The sequence below is a fragment of the Fundulus heteroclitus genome, chromosome 11 (assembly GCF_011125445.2).
Source record: "Fundulus heteroclitus isolate FHET01 chromosome 11, MU-UCD_Fhet_4.1, whole genome shotgun sequence".
Lineage (NCBI taxonomy): Eukaryota > Metazoa > Chordata > Actinopteri > Cyprinodontiformes > Fundulidae > Fundulus > Fundulus heteroclitus.
In genome coordinates, this window is record NC_046371.1 from 30,648,348 (window position 1) to 30,670,636 (window position 22,289).

Consider the following 22,289-nt stretch of genomic DNA (forward strand, 5'->3'; position numbering starts at 1 on the left):
CATACTATTGTCTACATTTCTTTCGGTAAATTCCTACAATTCCCACACTTTCTGGCAGAGGGACAAAGAGGCGGAACGGATAGTAAAATGCGTGATTAGCTAGCTGAGCACCTAGAGCCGTTTCTCTTCCAGCAGACACCTGTCAGTGAGAACAGAGAGGGACTGTGATGACGAGCGTCATTGCGACCGCCTGTTGGAGCAGCTCAGTGTATCAAGCTCAGTGTCACATATTTGTCACATTTGAATGTAAAGACTTCTTGCTGCCGAGCAGTTTATAGTGTGTCATGTAGCTGTATGCGCGGAGTTCATGCAGAGTCTGCCTTAAGTGCTCCTCGAGTTTGTGCGGACATCTGCAGAGTGAAGTACGACAGAGTATGTGGGGGCCTTTACATGAATGCACTTCTAGTTTCAACATTACAGTCAGGCGATCTTGTAGACAGCTACATGTTCCGATCAGGTAGTGACACGGTGTACCGTAATGCTCTGAATATTCATTGAGTGGAGCGGCTTTGATGCATACCAAAGTCACACTTACATAGTTTAACGGATTTTTGAGCGCATTGTACCACATAAAATCAGTCAGCAAGCACAACGGTAACCATATATAAGGCACACTGGGTTATAAGGCGCATCATCAATGTTAATTTAAGGATTTTAAGTGTGCCTTATAGTTAAAAAAATACAGTGCCTATTCTGCGCTGACTTTTTAAAACAATGACAGTGTAGAATCTGTCTGCAAAAAGTAAACCTTAAAACTGTAAGAGGGATAGTTTTACCCTCTTAATGTAGTTGTAACTTTTCCACCAAAAACAAACAAGTCCCAGAAATATGCTCAGTGGTGCACCTTATATCTAACAGGTAACATGGTATATTTATATCTGTGTTGTTCTCGCCACTTTAACACCAGACTAGAATGGTAGACCAAAGCTAAAACAGCAAACAGTGACTCTGCTCTATGCTTGCTGATATTTGATAGATCTTAAAACTGAGTAGACAGTAGACTGGCTCTAGTGATTGATTATTTGTTCCATTAACTCTGAGAATGTGAGCTTTTTAAGCAAAAAAGAAGCATGTTTTCTTTTTAAATTGTGGAGATTCTTTATGATGCTCTAAGGATGATAGTATTATTTTCAAATGTAATGTCATGTTTTTGTTTACACTGGGGATCAGGGACACTGGCATCACTTAAACGTCTTTTTGCTACTCTATTGTTTTACTGATGTGAATACAAGAAATTAATCTTATGTTGGTCTTTTTGTATTGAAAATGGCGAGTGGGATTACAAACAGAAACAAATAAGGAAATATTTATTGATTATTCACGATCATATCATTATATGTACCTGTCTATCCTTTGTACAGTTCAGTGTATAAGGTCTTCAGGGGGTTGGAGTCTATCCCTGCAGCAAATGCACTAGAGGCAATTAGCCTGTTAAAATATTTTTACATTTTTTATGTTGCTTCCCCTCCTTTCGTTATCGTTTTTCCACCGTGCATTTAAACCTCCCTCCTGCAGACTACTCTCTCCACTCCTTAAAGCTGAACTCTGGTTTTCAGACCCTAGGCACAAATCTGAAACTCTCATTTTCCAGGCAATGAAGCTGATCACTAAACGTTCTCTACCTTAAGATCGGTTCACTTAAGATGAGTATCACGTCATTGTAGGATCAAATGTTCTCCTCCCCTGGCAAGATCCTGATAGCTTTAACTATGTCACGTTAAACCAGTGTCCCCTTTCTTTATTATCCACCTGTTTAAGTGTTTTTGCCAGGGGAAGAAAGAGTTCAGCTGTCAAGTCCTTTTTACACACGCAGGGTTTTACATTTGGAGGGTAGGTATAATCTGGGTTTTTGGCCGTCGTGACTGAAAAGCCCCATTATCTGACAACCACAAGTTAAAGCAGAAAGAAGAATGTGGAGTGCGAAAAGGTCAAAAGTAATTTGGTTGGTACGAAAATGTAATAGAAAAATGAAAATGGTCGACATGAAAGCTGTTTGAAAAATGTTAAGAAAAGTTTTGAGAAGAATAATAACTAAAAGGTATTCACATACATTTTTAATTTTCTGTTCCAGAAGTTCCTTTTCATATTTTTCATTCTTTCACAGACTTTTTGCTCTTTTGAGACTTATTACAGACACATTTATGATGGGCTTTTTTGTCTTTATCACGTTTCCACATCTTCTGATCATTTTATGTTTGGACGTCTTGTGTTGAAGTGCAGCGCAGCCACCTGCTAAACAAGCTCAAACCTTAGAAGTGTAGGATGCATGTGAACTCTGAATATAATTAGAGTTGGGGTGGGATTCACAGCTCATTGCAAATCTCACACAGGTTACACTCCCTGCGGGGAAATGTGAACGGCACACGAGAGGCAGAGCGAGGGAGGATGATTTACAACAGGGGAATAAGGAGGAGTTGTAATTAAAACATTGATCAAGTCTGACTGATGATCACAATACACAGAGAGTGAAACCCAGCACAGCCAGGTCTGATAGACGTGGAACCTCCCAGAAGTGATGCGTGTCATTACCGCACAATCAAGCCGCCATGTTGACCCTGGCCTGCTGTGTGCAGATGAAAACAAGGCAACATTCACCATCAAAAAAACAGCTGGTAAGCTTCTTTTTTCCACATAATATGATGTTTTAAAAAGTTGTACAAAATAAAATAAATGGACCTAAACGTTAGTTTCAGAAATATATATTTTTCTTAAGATCCTTTAAAAAAAGGGAACTTTGGTGCAAGATTTAAAACATTAACGATGCCATAGAAGTAATGTTCATATCCACAGAGAACATTAAGGCAAAGTGTGATGGCGATATTAAATTGAGATGTAGCAGCTAAATGTTTAAACTTCATGAACTCCTTTATTCTAGAAAGAAAAGCTTCTTTAATTTTCTATCAGACCTAACCTTCCTGCCATAATCGGCCACCGTCATTTGTTTAAAGTGCAGACTCATTTGGTGGAGTCTGCTGTACATCCTTAACTGCCATCTTATCAGACTTTTCTGACGTTTTCATCATTTCCTTTCATTCTCATTAGTTTCGGCCCCGCCGCCAGCGGGTGCTTTGCACTTCGATGCCGGACCAGTATCTGTAAAGGAGACATTTCATTTCTATTGTATGCACATCATTTTCCTTTGATGTTTAATATCTCTTTTCCATCTGTGAGCTCTTTTTTTTTTTCTTTTAAAAAAAATATGACAGTCCAACACCATCACTGACATGATTCACTGATTACTCCCAACATGAAAAACATGAAAGCTCTATTTGGTTCTCAAAAAAAAATTTATATTTTATTGTGATACCTATTTAAGAACGACTGCAGGCCTTAGCAGGCGTCTTTTCTGCTTCGGTAAAACTTTGGGTTGTTAATGGCGATAATCATCGATGATGTAAGGAGGATAGCGGACAGCTTGCTGTGCCGGAAGGGCTGACTCTTTAAATAAAAACATACAATAAATCTAGATTCCACTTGTCTTGTCCAGAGGAAACAGACAAAGTAGATTGTCTCTTGAACAGTATGCAAGGGAACAGCGACCATCACATCTCTGGATATATAGACAGCAAGCAGAGTTACCTAGTAAGTCAGTGCAACCTCCAGATTCCACATCCCCGTGCTTGCTCTGTTCCATTTACATCCGACTGACGGAACTACGTTGTTGTGTAAATTAATTAACCTGACTCCGCCAGATGGATTTGCTCCGCATATCCATCTGGAAACCTTCCGTTGAAGTAATTTTGGGAAGGGGCGAAAATACTGGTTAGCTGATTGGCCTATGTTGGTGATAGACGGGCCAAATAAACCAATCAGATCAACGAAGCATATGACGTACTAACCGAGCGACGACGAAAACACAACCACAAGCCAAGCTGCTCTTGCTGCTGCAGGTAAAGGCTCGTTAGCTCAGCAGAGAAATACTCTGTAATTCCGATAAAACTTGCTCGATAGCCACGCTAACGCTAGTTTCATCGGCTGAAGCCGCCATGTTCTTTAGACTGAACTGTCGCGCTTCTCGTTGCGTCGCACCTCAACCCGCCTCAAAGCCAACGCTGATTGGACGTTCGTTTGGTGAACGGCTCCAAATTTCCTTTAACGGAAAGTAGCCAGACTGATCTGTGAGTGAAACCTTGAAAGCTCGCGAGATCAGGATGGTCTCACGAGGCTGTAAATTAATGGGAACGGTTCCACATTTTCCGTGAATACTCTGAATGTCACTGTCCATCGTTAACTGCCTAATTACTGAACAACTCCAATTTTCTGTACCGCTCCAGTCCGTCTGATTCCGGCCGGTTCAAGCTCCGCAGTTCTGGCCGTGGCAAACAGGAAAAAGAACGGCAACAACATCCGGTTAGTTAAAGTTAAAATACTGTAAATAGAGAACGTTAACCACAAATTAAATTTATTTTTTCGATAGTCTCAATAACGTTGACAGTTTTATTTAAATGTCGGATGCAAACCATCCTTTTAGCGGCAAATAATGAAGCAGATTTGACATTTCAACATTTAATTTGAAACATGGTAATCTTCTCCAAATAGATTAGAATTCTGATTGTAATGATGAAGATCGCGTGAAATCCTACCTCTTGCACATGCTCTCATCAGACTCCAAGGAACTTCAGATCGGAGCTAGACGATAATTGCCGTTGCCTTTGACGGACTCATGGAGACGGTCCAGGCACGTCCACGCACGAAGGATCTGCAATGTGGGGGTAACTTCCCCTTCAATGATCCAGAAATATTGTCCGTCTACCTGTCCATGTTCAGTCGCTGTGTTAAATTGTTATACTGGAGGGTGGTAGTTTGATCATTAATCTCATTTCTGGTTCAGGTGTGACTTTATTCACCACAGAATCAGGATAGAGGTTCTGGAACTCACCCGCCACTTTGTCGTCTGGACAGAATGACATTAGCTCCCAGTCGCTAAAACGTCCAGCTGAATTAAGACATGTTACTAGGGAGACTGCTGGGAACAACAATAGTGCTGTCTCCTACTTGCAGGTGCAAATGCTGCCAGTGTACGTGCAGTCCGAAATAATTATCCAGGTACCCAAGAGAGTAACATTAGCAGAAAAAAGTGGGTTGCCATTTCATGGAGGTCTGCTATAAGGCAGCCCAGCCTCTCTTCAAGCACGCCGCATTTAAAGTATCATGACTTGGCCATTTTCACAAACAGTCCACCATATTGCATACAGTATTAAGGACATCCTTGACCCAATGGAAAACAAAAACCCTCCATCTTTGCTAGCAGAGCCAAAACTGAACTTTCTCCTCTTGAAGCAACAGAGGCTTAGAGCTGACCTGTACGAAACAACTGCACTACTGTATTTATTATCCTACTAATGTTTGTTATGGGGAAAACAGAGTGGATCATTTATAGCTGGTCAACATGGAGCACAGACCTTACCGATAGCCACATCACACAATCCCACTGGATGTATGAACCTATATGTGATGTCTGACATCCAGAAAAAGGACTCTGGTTCATCAATATCCTTCAGACAAGAGGGAAAGCAATGTTTTATTGTTTATTTTATTGTTGATTTTAGCTCATTAGGCTGTGCACTGTAACTGTATCCAATGTATTCTAATTAAATGAGAATCATTTTAAGTGGTTTGTTTGATGCAGTGACTAAGAAGATCGGATCATGATATTGCACATAAATAGAACATATCTGTGTGTCATTATCATAGTGAATTAAATTAAGGTTGAAATTCTCAACAGAGGGATTTCTTTCAGACTACACATCATAAAATCATTAAAAACAAATGTGTTGTTTTAGTATGAAGAGCAACTGTGGGTATAATTCTTATTCTGTCAGATGAAACCAGGCTAGAGCTGTAGCTTAAGCGCAGTACCTTTTTTTTTTTTTACTTTGCTAGTTAATCTTCTTCATCCTACATAATTAATCTCTGATAATGAGTATTGTGAAAAAATTGCCTTCTTGCAGTATTCTTGTTTTTTCCGTTTTGTCTTATTGCTTCAGATCATCAAAGTAATTTTATTATCAAAGTAAGCAAAATAGATATATAAAATGGTTTGTAAACAGGGATTTCATTGATTAAAGAAAGAAATATACAAAATTTAACCTGGTCCTATACGTAATTACAGTTACCCTCCTTATTAAATAATTAATTACTTTTGATAAGGCACATTATTCACCCCCAGGCCTCATTATTGCCAGACCTGTGTAATCACAAAACCGCCCAAAATGAACCAGTCTGACAACTTGACGTGGGCTAAAGAATTTAAAAAGCCACAGATCATGCCCTGACCTGGACAAATTAAGCACAAATGAGAAACAAAGTCTCTGACATTTCTTAGTCTGGAAAAGGTTACAAAGACTTTTGGCTCTGGGCCAGGAGTGAACCACAATGGTTCATGATTCTCGATCAGAGAAGTGTGTAACAAAGAGGAACCTTCCCAAGACTGACTAACCTGCTAAAATTACCTACCCAAAAACAACAAATAAATGCTACAGGCTCCACTAGCCTCACTTGGGGTCAGTGTTCATAAGTCATCCATAAGGAAAAAAGACAAAAATTGCATCAAAAGGAGAGTTTTCAAGGCAAAAACCATGGCTGAGCAAAAAAGGACACAAAGGCCTCACGTTTGCTAAAAATAAACAAAAACAAAAAAATATCTTCGTGATCCTCAAAAATTCTGGGAAAATATTCTCTGTACACGAGAGACAGAAATGTTGGACTGTTTCTTTTAATGCTCCTCGGATGTCAGGTGGTGGAGGACAAATAGTGACTGCTTTAAAACATATTTACAATAGCAGATAGATCAATCTGTCACCCTCCTTTATCAGCTCTGACCTGGCCGTATTTAAACTGGGTTGCTCTCATATGGTGTCGTATGCTGTGATTTATTACCCTCATGGTTATAATAAGGATTTTCTACGTGAATTTTCAGACGTTATGCCAAGGTATGACATATCCTTATTATTGGGGACTTTGACATTCACATATGTTGCACCGTTAAATCTATGCCAAAATATTTCTTGGAGCTTACTGATACTATTGACCTGGTGCAGTTGGCTGTGGCGTCACGCACGAACATGGACACACACTTGATCTTGTACTATCTCACAATTTACCTGTGGAAAACCTGAAGATTTATCAGGCTGTGTTTCCTGATCATCTGCTAGTTGTACTTGAGGTTCATGTTTGCCAAACCATGTTTGAACCTTCCTCTATAACTCGGCACTCCTATGTCATTAACTCACCTCTTCACTGTTTTTAATCAGAACCCTATTTAACCCGTAGATGGTGGGTCATGACACGCAGGAACTTTGATCCTCGTTCCATACCACGAGTCAGACCGTTATGGAAACTGTGGCCTGATTAAAAACCAGATTAGTTCAACTTAAACTTGAGCCATGGCTAAATGACTCTGCTTGTGCTGCCAGACGTGAGTGTCGCAGAACTCAGCACAAGTGGAAGAAGGCCAAACTAGCAGCTTTCTTTTTAAATCAATGAGGAGAGCTGGAAGAAATATCAGAAGACTCCAAAAGAAGCACGTTTTCCGATATTATTGTATCTGTTACACACTTCATATGTTGTTTAAAACCATTGATTCACCTTTAAATCCACAGCAAAGCTCATGAGTTGAAATCTCACTTGCTGTTTGTATAAGGTTTTTGCTTTGTGAATCCCTTTTGATCCCTTAGTCTCTGTTTCATTTCCTGCTTTTTCTGATAGTTTTGAGCCTGTTACTTTTTTATCTTCTTACAAGAAACTGCTGGCCATCCAAAACCTTCTGTTCCACCAAGAACTGCGTTCCTGCCAGACTCCCAAATGAGCTGGTGCCAACTTTGGTTTCTTCTGAGAATTATTAAAAGCAGTATGTCTGCTAAGGTGGGCCCAGCTGTTTTTGACGATGCAGGTGTTCAGCCTCTGGTTGAAAGAACCTGATTTGGATGCTGCAGTTCTTAGTAATTTTAGACCTATGTATTTCCAAATTGCCTTTTATATCAAAGCATCAGGAGAATATTGCACAAATCCATTGTGTACAGTAAATGCAGTTAACACCCTTTTTTCAAGTAAATGACATTCTGAAAAAGTTCAGATCTGGTTTTAAATCACTTTTTAACATATATTTTTAGTTATTGGCCCTGGTGTCTGTGTTAGTCTTTTGCTTTTAGATTTAACTGCAGCATTTGACACGACTGACCAAGGAATTTGTTTCTCTCCTGTGGAGCAATGGGCGGGCATCCGAGATATAGTAACAGGCTCAGTAGAAACCATTTTACCTGTATGTAGCTGGAGGGGGAGAAGATCGATAAATATTCTGGTTTAACTTGAACATGGTTGTGCTCCATCTCTGTTTCAAAGGTTTTGATGTACCTATCAAATAACAGAACACAAGTAACGGCTCCAGAATAGATGCTACCTCAGAGAATGAACATTGTGTGTCAGTCAGGGAGTCTGTGTCTTCCACTGTCCATCTTCTTTATGAGGTTCCCCAGGGATTGGTTTCAGGTCCTCTTCGTTTAGCCTGTTTACTCCCACTGGACTTCACTCTTTGGAAGCGTGGCGTTCCTTTTCATTTTTGTGCAGATGACAGCCAGATCTATGTGCCACTCGAGGGAAACACTAATAATGCTGGGTACCTGCTTGAGTGTTTTACAGAACTGAAGGAATGGATGGCATTCGTGTTTTTAGCTTTTAATGAGAGTAAGATCGACGTGATGGTCTTGAGTGGCACATCAGAAATCTTTGACGAGAACCAGGTGGAAGCTCAGAGGAGACTGTGCCTTTGTAGCTGGTCCTAAGTAGTCTGCCACTGTACATTATGCAGGCTTCCTACCTGGTGAGTTTTAATTCTCTTTTAAAAACATGCCTTTTTTGCAGGCTTTTAATACTCAATCGGGTGTTGGTTTAATGTTGGGTTTTGTATGTTTTATTTGTTTGTATTTTATAAATTTTATGTCTATTTACTTTCAATCTGTGTAGCACTTTAGTCTGTTTTTAAAGTGTTTTTATAAATAAGGTGGGATTGGATTACATAGGGTTTGTATAATTTCTTTTCCATTATAAATTAAATTATCACTTAAAAACAGCTTTTTGTTATTACTCAGAATATCTTTGGCTAATAAAAAAAATTAACTCTATGATTGGAAACATGTTTAAAAAAAAAAGCTAAGAAAAGCAAAACTATCCTCTGATCCATTGTCTCCGGGAATCAGATTGTGGGGGGCAACAGGTCTAGGGGGGAAACCCAGACATCCTTCTCCCCAGCAACATCCTCCAGCTAACTCTGGAAGATCCCAAGGTGTCCCCTGGCCAGACTGGATATATAGTCTCTCCAGTGAGTTCTGGGTCTTCCTGGGATCTCCTCCCAGTAGGACTTGTTTCAACAAACCCCAAAGGGAGTAACCTGGGGGTATCCTTATCAGATGTCCAGACTACCTTCACTAATTACTTTTAATGTGGATTGTCAATGTCCTAAGAAGCCAACAAAACCATACCATTCACAAAAAGCAAAGATGAGATGCTGAAGTTCCCAAACCAGATGCCTTGAGGTCCTGGTCATTAAAACCACAAACAGGATCAATAACAACGGGCAGCCTTGGCAGTGTCTCAAGCGCACTGGAACCAGCTTGATTTTGTTCCGAGAATGTGAACATAGCTCTTGGGTATACAAGGACTGTACAGCCCTTTAAAGCCATCCTGATACCCCATATTCCTACAGGACCTCTGACAAAATATTTTGAGGGACATGGGCATAAGCCTTCTCCAGATCCACCTTCTCCAGTTTCCGATTGCAAGACGGCTACTCTGCCCTCTGATTCACAGTTGCCCCATTAATATGCCAAGGCCCCCACCCACGCTTACAACTTGCCACCAGGTCGTGGGCCCGCATAAAGGGGGCATCTTGTAGCTTCTTTGGGATGAGCCCACCTGAGCCCCAGTGGCCAAAGCTTGACCCCCAGGCAATCGCTGGTGAGCTCCCTCCCTCCCCCCAGACCAGGCTCCAGAATCTAATCTGTCAAGGGTTAGCACTAGAACACTAAGTGTTTATCACATTTAAACATTTAGTTTAGTCGTATTTATAGTCTATGTATCATTATGTTCATTGCACGTTGGTCAGAGAGCAGTGCAATTTCAATCCTCTCCTTGTCCTGTACATATGCACTATTGACAATAAAAACCACCAATACAAATAGAATACCAACGTTTAAGGGAGCAAAACCATTCCCTATTCTCTGTCTTGTAAGAATAGAGATTTAAAAAATATGGTTGGATAGAAAGCTCCTGCTGTCTGCTCCGTCAAGGGGAAATCAATCAGTCAGTCCCTGCAGAACACCAGCTGGCATCTGAACCAACTGTGTCATTTGGCCCTGTGGAGATTGGCTATATTCTTCCTCATTCCTGTCTTTCAATCTTTAAAGTATTTCCCAGTGCTTAAAGGAGATTTTTGACCAAAAGGGACAAAAAGTAAAGCCTTCATTCTAGTCAAATACATTTATTTTATGTTTATTCAGCAGCCATTTAATTTGAAAATCAAGTATCTGTTTAACATATGAATACCTATCGTTAGAGGAAATTAAATGGTATTTTGCTTCTTAGACAAAACCAGATGACAGAAAGTCTTGGTCAAATTGTTCTGTACAGATCACAAAACAATAAATGTGTTTTTCTCTCTTTAGCTGTTATCTTTGTATGTGGCTTTTGCAGCCCATTTGGGACCTTTATTCTCTGTACAGAACATTTAATCCATGACCAAACAGCATAAAGAAAACAAGGAAATTGCTGTTTGAGCTTTGCTTTATTTAATAGCTGGATTTGTTTGAAAGCCTTAGAGATTGCCGTGTTGAAGACAGAATTAAATGGAAAAACTAAGACAAACAGACAGAAGTAGTTGAGAAAATGTGTTTGTCACTTTCTTTGCTTTCATCTGTCAGTGAGTCTCTCTGTGGACTTTATTAAAAGTGCATCTGTTAGCACTGATGCAGTCTGTTTTGTTGTGCTCTAGGTTTTCATGCCATCAGGAGGTCAATCAAATCAATTACTAGACCTCCACCCAGCGCTGTTTAGAGGAGCCCTGTTGATGTGTTGAGTGGAAGTGGTACACCCCCTCCTGCTGTGGATGATTACTTCCTGCCGTTAAAGCTATTGAGAAATTAATTCATTAGATTTTCACAGAGGGAGTAGCCACTTACATTCTGCTGGTATGCAGTTTACTACTTTTCTGAGTAAAAAACGCAGGGATAATTAGAGATAAACAAGTATGTTAAGCGTTTATTAATCATTAATAATGTGTCCTATTGCATTGGACAGAGACAGCCTCCTTCTAGCTTGTTATAAATTATTTAAAAATGGTGGATACTTCCGCAGGTATTTGTATCTTAAGGCTGTTGTTTGTATTCCTGCAATTCTGCCTTTGTGATGAACTAACACTTCAAGACTACAAGGCAACTCAAGAACTCTTCAAAATAAGAGTCTGAAAGTTTTTAGATTAAATATTGTGTATATTTAATAAAGTGCTAAAAGATTTCCTTGTGTATATCCATGTATTCTTTTGGATTGGATCTAAACGTTGCTTTTACCGAAGAGATGTGTATTTTGGGGGGGAAAATTGCATTGTGAGCATAATGGTCAGCTGAAAGAGCTATATGTCACTGTAAAAGCATAATGCCAGCGGCCCAGTCTAACCTAAGTGTATTTTAGACTTTATTCATGTCTTTAATTAAGCTGCGGTTTAACTGGCCCATGTAATTGCAGTAATCAGTTCTATACTCAATCCCTGTAAACTGCTGTCTTGTAAACTAATTTGTTTCCAATGTTCACCCTATAGGAATACACTATTGATGTCTTCTTCCGTCAAAGCTGGAGGGACGAGAGGCTAAAGTTTGATGGTCCAATGCAAGTTCTTCCGCTCAACAACCTGCTGGCCAGTAAAATCTGGACGCCCGATACCTTCTTTCACAACGGGAAGAAATCTGTGGCCCACAACATGACAACTCCTAACAAACTGCTACGACTAGTTGACAATGGCACACTGCTCTACACAATGAGGTGAGGCCTGTTTATTACCAGATATCTAAACCTGTGTGCATGCGGATTACCAAATGAATGAGGTTGTACCCTGTAGCTGTGTGATTATAAATACGTCTAGTCTCTGTGCATATCTTCAAGAGAATATACACTACCAGTCAAAGGTTTGGACTCACCTGCTCATTCAGGGGCTTGTCTTTATTTATATTCCTTTATCTAGAAAACTTTTCAAGACTTTTGGAAAAGCAATTTCAGGTGACTACCTCATGAAGCTCGAGAGAATGCAAAAAGTGTGCAAAGCAGTTAGCAAAACAAAAGGGGGCTTGTAGGAAAATTTTAAACATAAAAGATGCTTTGAGTTATTTCCCAATCTCTTGCTACAAAAATCTATCTACTTTTGTTTTGTAGTTTTGATGTCCTCATTATGTATCAACAATGTAGAAGGTAATAATAATAATAATTGAAGCTATTTTACATATAAAATCCTTCTGAAAGTTACCCTGGCCAGCCAGATTCAGCTTCGCTTTCACTTTGCCATACAGTAAACTGAGTCCGGAACTGCTCCCATAGAGTCGTTCCTGATACCGACCAATCACAGGCATGGGCAAACTTTATATGTTGAGTGACGTGCAGCGCCCGAGAATCCTTCAGCCAAAACAAACAAGATGGCTACCGCTACGTTTACTTAGTGCCTCTTAACCCCGCCCCTGAAAAAGCCCTCTATGGGAGTAGTTCCAGACTAACTTCAGCCGTATAGACAAGAGGCAAAAGTTAGTCTGGCTGGCCAGGCTAAGTGAAAATGTCTTTAAATTTATGTTTAGTCATTTTTAGGAGGACTTTTTTTTTTAAATTAAGCTCATTCACCCTTTTCATACCCCTTATCTTCTTTGCGAGGGTACACACGAGAATTTGACTTGCTTGTATGCACGTTCATGCGTTCCCATGGAGATCTTACTGGTTACAAGCATGATATTAGCACTTTATGTAATAGCGTTCCTTTGCTCAAGCACACACAGGGTATGTCACGTTAGCAACATTAGCACTTTGCCATGGTTCGCTTACCATTGTTTCCTGGCCTCTTATGTAATAGGTAAAAAGTTACACAAGAAACAACACTTACTAACTGCATTGAGTCCCTGATTGTTGGAATCGCCCCTTTCTCCAAACGCAGGCTTGAAGCCATCTTCAACTGGTTTCGTCCCAAGTTAATGAAACACTCGGGTGCAAAATGTGAAGCGCATACATAAAGCGTTGCAGGGAGAGTCGCCAGAACAATCTATCAAAGATGACCTTTGTGTTTTGAAATTCAGCATGCTCAATGCTCAAAGTTTGAAAGTCCGATAAACGTACCTGTGCTGTATGGCCTTACTGCTATCTGCTAAAATTATGTTTGATAATTTTAGTCAGAAAAATAATGTTTGACATATTATTAGCATAATATCTTGGATAAATCTTTACAGTTATTTTTGCCCTGGCCACACTTGATTTATAGGGTTTTTTTGTGGCCAAGATGAAGAAGCTCACAAAGTGTAATCATTGCTATGTTAAGGAATAGTATCACAATTACACATTTCTTATGTTCTGCTGCCCTATTATCACATTATCTATAACCTTTATTTGTAGTTACAATGTCTTTCGTACAAGTGTTAAACAAAAGGAGGAAAAAAAAAACAGCCACTAGCTTTAGTGCTACTTTTAAGGGATGTTTGCTCGGAGAATCATAGCCTTATACTCAGCCATTTTGGATAGAAGTCCTTGTATACTGAGTGTAGAGCAGCTTAATTTAAACACACACACATAAGAAAGTTGTGTGTCTATGTCTCTGAAGCTTCGCACACGCCGCACCGATAATCATCTGATGCCGCCGGTGTTGAGCTGGTGCTGTTTGCAGTGGAAAATGAAGTAGGGAACACCCGCGCTGAGTAGAACGGTGGCATACCAGAAAGAATTAATTGATATCATCTAATCTTCACATTTAATCTTTGGGGCAACCTTCCATGAGACCATCTAGAACAAGGTTTTATGGAACTAAGAAGTCATTTTTATGATAGTCACTATCATCCACTTGTTCTGTGCGAAGTTTTAGGCAACATGAAATGATGACTTTAGTTCTGTGATCTCCCAGTTCTGCCAACACTAGCAAAAAAAAACATGTGTGCTTTGATGCTGTAAAATAAGCATCGGCACAGTTTTATAACAAAATACATGTGTGGGAGAAACCTATGTATGATGCAACAGAGTGTGTTAATACAAAGTCTTTGGTATGGTATATAACATTCTGATGGGATGATAACCCAACACAGAAATATTATGGTTTCAATCAAGGAATTGCTATGAGACAGTTTTAGTTTGTAGGTTCAAAATGTGTTGAAGATCTGCAAAAGCAGAGAGATTATGACACTGTCTATATGATAAAGTTTGCCCATTACTCTTCTATTGTCTTGCACAGACACAATGGCTCCATTGCCCTTATTTACCGTTAACTTTACTATCTAGCTTTATTTTAGCAAAAAGTGCACTTCATCTGGTTAAATCCGACTCAACATTTTTGTCCAGTTTATGGATACAAATAAAAAATTTGACTTCAAATTCCAAATAGTGTGGGAATTAGTGTACTTCAAGTCTGAAACTTGTAGAAGTTGGCAAAATTGAATAAATGGATAAACATCTTTTCAAAAAGGCCCCTTGGCAGGAATGCAATACTATGTTATCCTTTAAGAGATATGGTTATTTAAAATTTTGGACTGCGTACAGCAAGCATATAATAAATTGTGTTGACGGTAATCTTTATTATTATTATTATTATTGTCAGGGTTTTGTTTACCGATGAACTCAGGACGCACACACGGAACTAAAAGTTTGAGACTTTATTGAAAGGAGTGTGCTGGGTGATGAGTGATGAAGACCGGAGGTTCAGGACTGCAGAAAGTCAGGGATGTAGATGATGGCAGGAGCTGACGGCCCGGAGACAGAGAGTCCACACTTGCTAGGTGCTGCTCGGCTAGCAGGCCTCATAGCACTCAGGTTAGTAGTTCATTGGAGACACCAGGGCACAGAGCTGAGCTTCACCAGGGCGGCTAGTCAGGTTAGCAGAACTTGAGAGACACCAGGGCACAGAGCAGAGCCTTTCCAGGATGGCTAGTCCAGTTAGCAGTTCTCTGGAGACACCAGGACACAGAGCAGAACCTCTCCAGGAACAAACAGTGAACGAACAGTCTTTAGAGTGACTGGCAGGACTAACCTTAACAACAGGAGCAAAACAAAGCTTCCAAGGCAAAAACGGGGACTGGCATGGAGAGGTGTGGAATGATGACGGCCCAGTGCTGAACTGAAGGCAGAGGGAGGTTTAAATAGAGCACTTCACAGGTGGAACAAGGGTCTGGCTAATTGGCTGGTAAATGATTATCAGGTGTGACTGACTGCTGAGGAGGTGAAGTGAAAATTGACAGAAAATAACTGATGACTGAAAACTAACAATAAATAAAGTCAAACCTAACCCAAAAGAGATGAAAAAATGAAAGTAACAGAAAAACAAAGCCAAACCAAAACTCAACCATGACTATTATTATTATTATTATTATTTTCTTCTTGGCATTGTGTTAACCACCTGCATCCATGTTTCAGCTTTTGCAGAGGTTCTCACACCTCCTGATGATTAGTTCATTGTGTGCATTTTATTAGCAGCATTTGATTACCACCTTCCCCACTAAGGGCTAATAACTACTCCTTAAGGAAAGACAAAATTGTTCTTTCATCTGAAATAGAAAGAACGAGAACAAAGTTCTTTCTGGCCACGCCAATTTCATACTTCACAGGAACACAAGCCCAGAAAGTCCTCATAGTTTCCTCCTGCTTCAGTATTTATATATAATCCTGTCAGCCATCACGCAAGAAAATTGTTTTGGCTCCCAGAGGATGTGTCAAGAAGCAGCTGTAAGAACTCCCAAGCCAAGACCACAAAAAACAAAATGTTTTTGTTTTTTTCTTGCAGGCCAGGGCGACAAACAAATTCATCATTCTCAGTAATTCAATTCTATGGAATCAATTGTGTGTCTTTGGAAATTTAGGATTAGATTTACAGGTGCATAGTGCAAGTTTTCCAGTTCAATATTATTCATATTTTTCCATACATAACCTTACAATTGCCCGATGTGTAAAAGGAGTTATCCTCTGTTTAGTGCAGTTGCTTGTATAGGCTGGATTAGTCAGTTCATGAGAGAGTGATTCAGGACGAATCCGCTGGTTGTACACGGGGGTGTGACTCACTGTGCGCCCGTGATCACCTGATTACTTTGTTGAGTCTCGGCCGTAATCTATGCATTAGCGAGAGAACATGGGCTAACTTCAACATTAAGAACTTTCTTACCTCAGAAGACATTATGCCTCTAAACAAAAGACCTGTGTAGTCGCAGCGGCAGATGCTTTTCCTCCTCTCTCATGCACGTGCACAACCTAGGTGTCATTTCAACTTGTGATCAGAGGGGGCAGACCAGTGTTGTATAAAGTACTGAAATCTCGGAGTCAAGTAAAAGTATAAGTACCTCTCCAAAATATGACTTTGGTAAAAGTCCAAGTCACTGACTGAAATGTTACTTGAGTAAAAGTCTTAAAGTATCTGAAATGTCTTGTACTTAAGTATGAAAATTACTGTAAAAATAGATGTACTCAAGTAATGTAATAAAAAGTATAAGTAAAAAGTAAAACAAAGCAAATGCAGTTTGAATGACATTTTTTAGATTTTGGTAAACTTTGAAAGTCAAATTCACTTGAAATAATATAAACGGCCAAGTGCAGGTAAAATTTAGACCAGGGGGTGCATACTAAGAACTTGGTTAAGTGATAAACCAGGTCTAGTTAACCTACAGGAAGTGGTAAACCTGCTAATAGATACACCTGCAGGTTATCATTTAGTTGAGAAAATTAGGACTCTCTGCTATTAGATGCTTTACCTATACCACAAGGTTAATTTAACCTGCCCTACCACTGAACCAGCTTCTTATCCTGTTGGTGGTGATGAACAAGCTCAGCCAAGTCCCAACTTTGTCGCAGTCAATCAGTAGGTGGGGTCAAAACACTTGCATGCGTGAGTCTCTCTCTCTCTTTTTGTAACGAGTAACTAAACCAAACATTGAAAATGTATTGGAGTAAAAGTATGCAATCAAGTTCAGAAATATAGTGAAGTAAAAGTAAAAGTTATCAAAAAATTTTATACTCGAGAAAAGTATAAAGTACTCCAAAATATACTTAAGTACAGTAGTGAAGTATTTTTACTTTGTTACTATACAACACTGGGGCAGACGTCTGCAAAAATCCTGGAATTTACACTGTGCTCCTTTAAATAATATTAGAAACTAAAAAAAAAAAAACAGATCGCTTGTACTGATACTATATTTTAAAACTCTAGTATGAAAAGTGGGTGTACTTTGTTTTCATTACAACAAATTCTCCAGGACTTGTGAAACTTGACGCTTCTTTTGTCCGTCTCCACCAGTAAACCACGAAACAAAGGGAACATAACAGAAAATGAAACCTGAAAACTAATTCACAGCACTTATTAAAGTATAGGAGAACACCCTCACATCTCTACACACCTCTACACTATCCATTTCCCCTGTTAATGGACACAATGACAGATAATACTGTACATGAGAGGCAGACCTGCTGCAGAGTGGCGGGTGAATGGAAAGGTGAAAATTATTGGGCTGGAACATAAATTACTGGCATGCGTTTGAAACAATGTTCAGACTTTTTCCTATTCTGTAACATAAACATGTCCTTCGTTAACCAGTTAAATAAAGACTCCTGTTGAATCCAGGTTAACAATAAACCACAGAGTTATTAAACATAAAATTCCTTAGCATTATGTGTTCTAATATGGCCAGGTAACAATAACATGAAAACAAATAATTTAGCCCACAGCTGTTGGCATTCATAACAACTGTGATTAAATGATTGAAAAATGTTGTAATGCTTTTTTGATATAATAAATATATTTTTTATTTCATACTTTATTTCATACATGTCAGTTTTGTAAACTTTACTATTTTTTAGATAAAAGATTTAGTTAAATATCAGTCAAATAAGGTTTTTAAAACTTATAAGGGACTAGTCACGTATTTTGACCATAAAAAGAGGATACAAAAAAAACATCCATATTCAAATAAAACAAAATATGCCAATATTTTGTCCTGATAGTGTCTACTTAGTCTTTTTTTAACTTAGTCCTTTAAAAAAGTATGTTTGGGATTTTGGTGAACGTGGATGATAATACAAATAGCTCCAAATAACAGTTTTTACCCCTAACCTTCAGCAGTTTGCTTGACAACAAAAAATTAAGAAGGATTTCTGCATTTAGCATCACGGTGAGTCCACACATACATCCAAATAATCAAAAGAGCTCATCTGGAGGACTTTAAAGTTTTTGAGTGGCTGAACTAACTCCAACATTAAATCTCAAGGATCGTCTGGAGTGAGCTATGGACTGGAGATGTCCTCACAATCTGAAATGAAGAACCTCTGCAGGGTAGCATGACCAAATATTATCAAATAAAAGTGTAGAACACAACCAGACTACCTTCCACGAAAGATTGTCGCTTTATACAACCACACCCACAGGGGTTGCATATCTGATATTCACAGCTGACCACAACACACCATGACTCGTTCGGCCATGTTTTCTAGTTGCAGCACGACTCCAAAAGCAGCAATCTCAGCTCTGGTGTTTCTGGCAACCAACAAGTGAACATTTGGGGGGTGGTGGCCTAGTGGTTAGAGCATTGTGCTTGGGTCCCGGAGGTTCTGAGTTCAATTGCCACTCTGGGTCCCTGAGCAAGACCCTTAACCCCAGACTGGTCCCCGGGCGCCGCACAGTGGCAGCCCACTGCTCCCCAAGGGGATGGGTTAAAACGCAGATGTGAATTTCTCCATTGTGAGATCAAAAAAGTTTAAATATTATTGTTGTGGCCATTTATGATATATTTTTTGGATTGTATTTTCTTACAATTTAGTTTTCTTCTTTTGGGTAGTTGGTATATTTACGTTAGTTTAGAACCAAAATTTGTAATTAATTTTTAGATTTGAAATGTTTAGATGACGTTGTTAATTGTTAGACCCTCCCATTAATTTGAGTAATTAAGAACACACCGGGTGCTTGGTGCAGATCTATCGTTTGGTAAATGTCTGGTGTGGACGGGAGGTTTTGTAAATGATTTTTTGACCACTTTTAGAACTTCAAACAGCAAATTGAGATTATTTTTCGTTTTCAACAAGTTGTAAGACATTTTTTAGTCTTTATTTTGTCTATATTTTTTCAAGAAATAAATCCCATATTTTTACAAACCAATGAAGTAAGAAGTGCGTGCAAATCAAACCACGTGTTACCACCCACGGCCTATGTTGGAATTTTGGTTTTTTTGGAACATGGAAGGCCGCGACAATTATTATTATTATTTTCTGTAAAAATCTAGCACCTGTTTAGGAATATCTGCAAAGGCAGGAATAAGTTACATTAAACTGAATCGTGTTGAAGTGAATAATTTACATTGAAGAAAATCATTTACATTGGACTAAATAATTTATGTTAAACGGAATCATTAGCCCTGAAGTGAATCATATAAATTGAACTGAATAGTTAACATTGAAGCGAATCACTTATGTAGCATTCACTTGTCCAAATGTGTCCTAAATCAATTCTAAAGTATACATTTTCCTCTGGGCGCTTAGTTTTGTTAGTCACTGGGTTTAATACAGATTTTGATAGCTATACAGATGAGTTTTTCAGATAATGACAGCCGGATTTTGGTGTTCACACTCAAAGAGGATTTACCTGCTTCAGCCCGAACCTAACAGAGCCTCTACACATCACAAATCCCAGTTTAACCTTTCTGTGTAACACTCCAAAGAAGAGACTTGTATCTTTTTTTTTTTTTTTTTTTTTTTTTGCTCACAGCACAGGTACAGTATTAGGTTTTAGAATGCAAATCCATCTTATATGAAGCTGAATGTGGAGAGCGTTGACTTGGCACCAGGTGTTGATTGGCGCTTCTCACTAGACAACCGCTTAAATCCAGTTAATCAGCACGTCTGCAGCAGCTCTGAAGGCCTCGGCTTTGCTGGCTTGCATCATTATTTTGAATGGAGGGAGCCGCTATTGTCTGCCAGAGCTGCTGGAGCCTTATTTTTGTCAGAGCATTTATCACTCACTGTCAGTTCGCAACAGTACAGCTCCAACTCTGGTTTCTGTAACAACTCTGAGTCCCTGAGATTGAATGGGAATGTATGAATAAATTAAATCTTCTTCGTTAACTCTAAAGTTTGGCTGATTGTCATTAAAGATAGGTAAAAATAGTCAAGTGTGAGCTTATCAACACCCGTGTGACTGTAAAGAGAAATAGTGCCTTGCAAATGTATTCATGCAGCCTGAATTTTCTCATGTTATGAGCGCTCACTGCAATGTATTTTATTGAGTCCTTATGTGAAAGACCTATACATAGTAGTGCATAAATGTAAAGTGGAGAGAAAATCAGACATTTTCAAGTTTTTTTTCTACAAATTAAAATTTTGTGGGGCATGCATTTCTGTTCAGACCCCATAAATCAATTTCTAGAACCACCATTTTTTTTGCATTGACAGCAACAAGTCCCTAAGGGTATGTCTTGCCAGATTTGTGTATCTACACACTGGATTTTTTTTTTTGCCCATTCTTCTTAAAAATAGCTCAAGCTCTGTCCAATTGGAGGGAGGATGTCTGTGCAAGCACCATTTTAAAGTATTTCCACACGTTCTCTGTTGGATTTAGGACTTTGACTGGACCACTGTAAAACATGAATATGCTTTAATCCAAACCGTTTCCGTGTAGCTATACTCTTATGTTCAGGGAATTAGTTCTGCTGGAAGGTGAACCTCTGCCCCAGTTTTAAGTGTTTTGTAGCTTCAAACTGTTTTTTTTTTTTTTTAAGTACCACCCTGTAATGTACTTTAGACATACACACCTGAATTACTAGAAACATGTCACATTACTGCAGATACCCACGGACACCATGGGCAGGAGGCACAACATGGCTCCTGCCTCTGAGCCCGTGCTGCTTCAGCAGGGACTGGTGGTATGGAGTATGGACTGGCTCCAGCTCTGGTGGGGATCCTTTTTGCTCGGCCTTCCGGGGCCTGCTTCAAGTGGTGAAATTGTGCTCCCACCCGGTGGGGGCAAAACAATTAAAGGGTGATGAATGCGTCTGCAAGGGACTGTCCTAGAGGTTTCCACTTCATTGCTATGTAGAATCACTGCATACTAGTGGTAACCTGACAGAAGCCAGACGCATGTCGCTCCGCCTAGCTCCACTCACATACATCTGGGACACCGCCATAGGAATTGCCTTTATTGAAGGCTGGGCCTTATCAAAAATTCTTGCATATGATTGGATAAGCCACTTGTCTGTCATCTTTATCGATGTGCTATTACAACCACTCACACCAAAGCCAACCCATGACGCTGATGAGAGCGACGCAGGAAAAAAAAAAACATTTTGGTATGTGTTTGCGGCTCTAGTGGCACGCGTTTTATTGACAGTGAGCTGACAGGAAGAGGGGGAAGACAGGCGGCAAAGCGCCGCGGGTCGGAGTCGATCCCGGGCCGACTGCGTTGGGGACTAAAGGCCTCCTAATATGGTTCGCGCTAACCGCTAACCGCTCCGGGGCGCGTCCGCTGCAGACGCCCCGGAAAACAAAACTTGCCAAATCCGGTCGGGAGAAGGGCGAAAACATCGTTTCCACCAACAAAAGCCTTCAGAGGCGTTCTCTGTTGTTCTTTTAATAAAACAATATTAGGTAGATTGGACAACACGGAAGAAATAGCAGCATCAATGTTAACGCTTGCTTCCTTGACTAGCCGCCATTGCTATCAAAACAGTCTCACATCATGGTCGCGTCTCCACTACGTCACATCTATGAAATGCCAGCCCTGCCTCCTGATTGGCCAGACTATAAAATTGGTTGGAGAAATCACTTTCTACCGGCGGTGTCCCAGATGTATGTGAGTGGAGCTAGGCGGAGCAACATACGTCTGGCTTCTGTCAGGTTACACTAGTGGCCCAATGATGCCCAACAGTAAGTTGGACAAAATGTCAATAAAACTGCTTGATAAACATTATAGGATTGTAGAATTGTGTATATTAAAAAATATTGTATTTTCTATGAAACTTTGTTCACGCTTCTGATCTCTCTGTTTTAATAATCATGCCAGGTATCAAGTGTCCTGTACAGAAGAAGATATTCTCAGACACTGTTAA

General features: G+C 39.6%; 1 protein-coding gene across 1 annotated transcript in view; it reads left to right on the top strand.

Annotated features, from left to right (window-relative positions):
- Nucleotides 1–22,289, top strand: part of gabra3 (gamma-aminobutyric acid type A receptor subunit alpha3) — a gene marked incomplete in the record, with an annotated part of 170,635 nt that overhangs the window by 115,046 nt on the left and 33,300 nt on the right. The window contains 1 exon segment of the mRNA XM_036143367.1: nt 11,807–12,027. Within this exon segment, the coding sequence (XP_035999260.1) occupies nt 11,807–12,027 (221 nt within the window).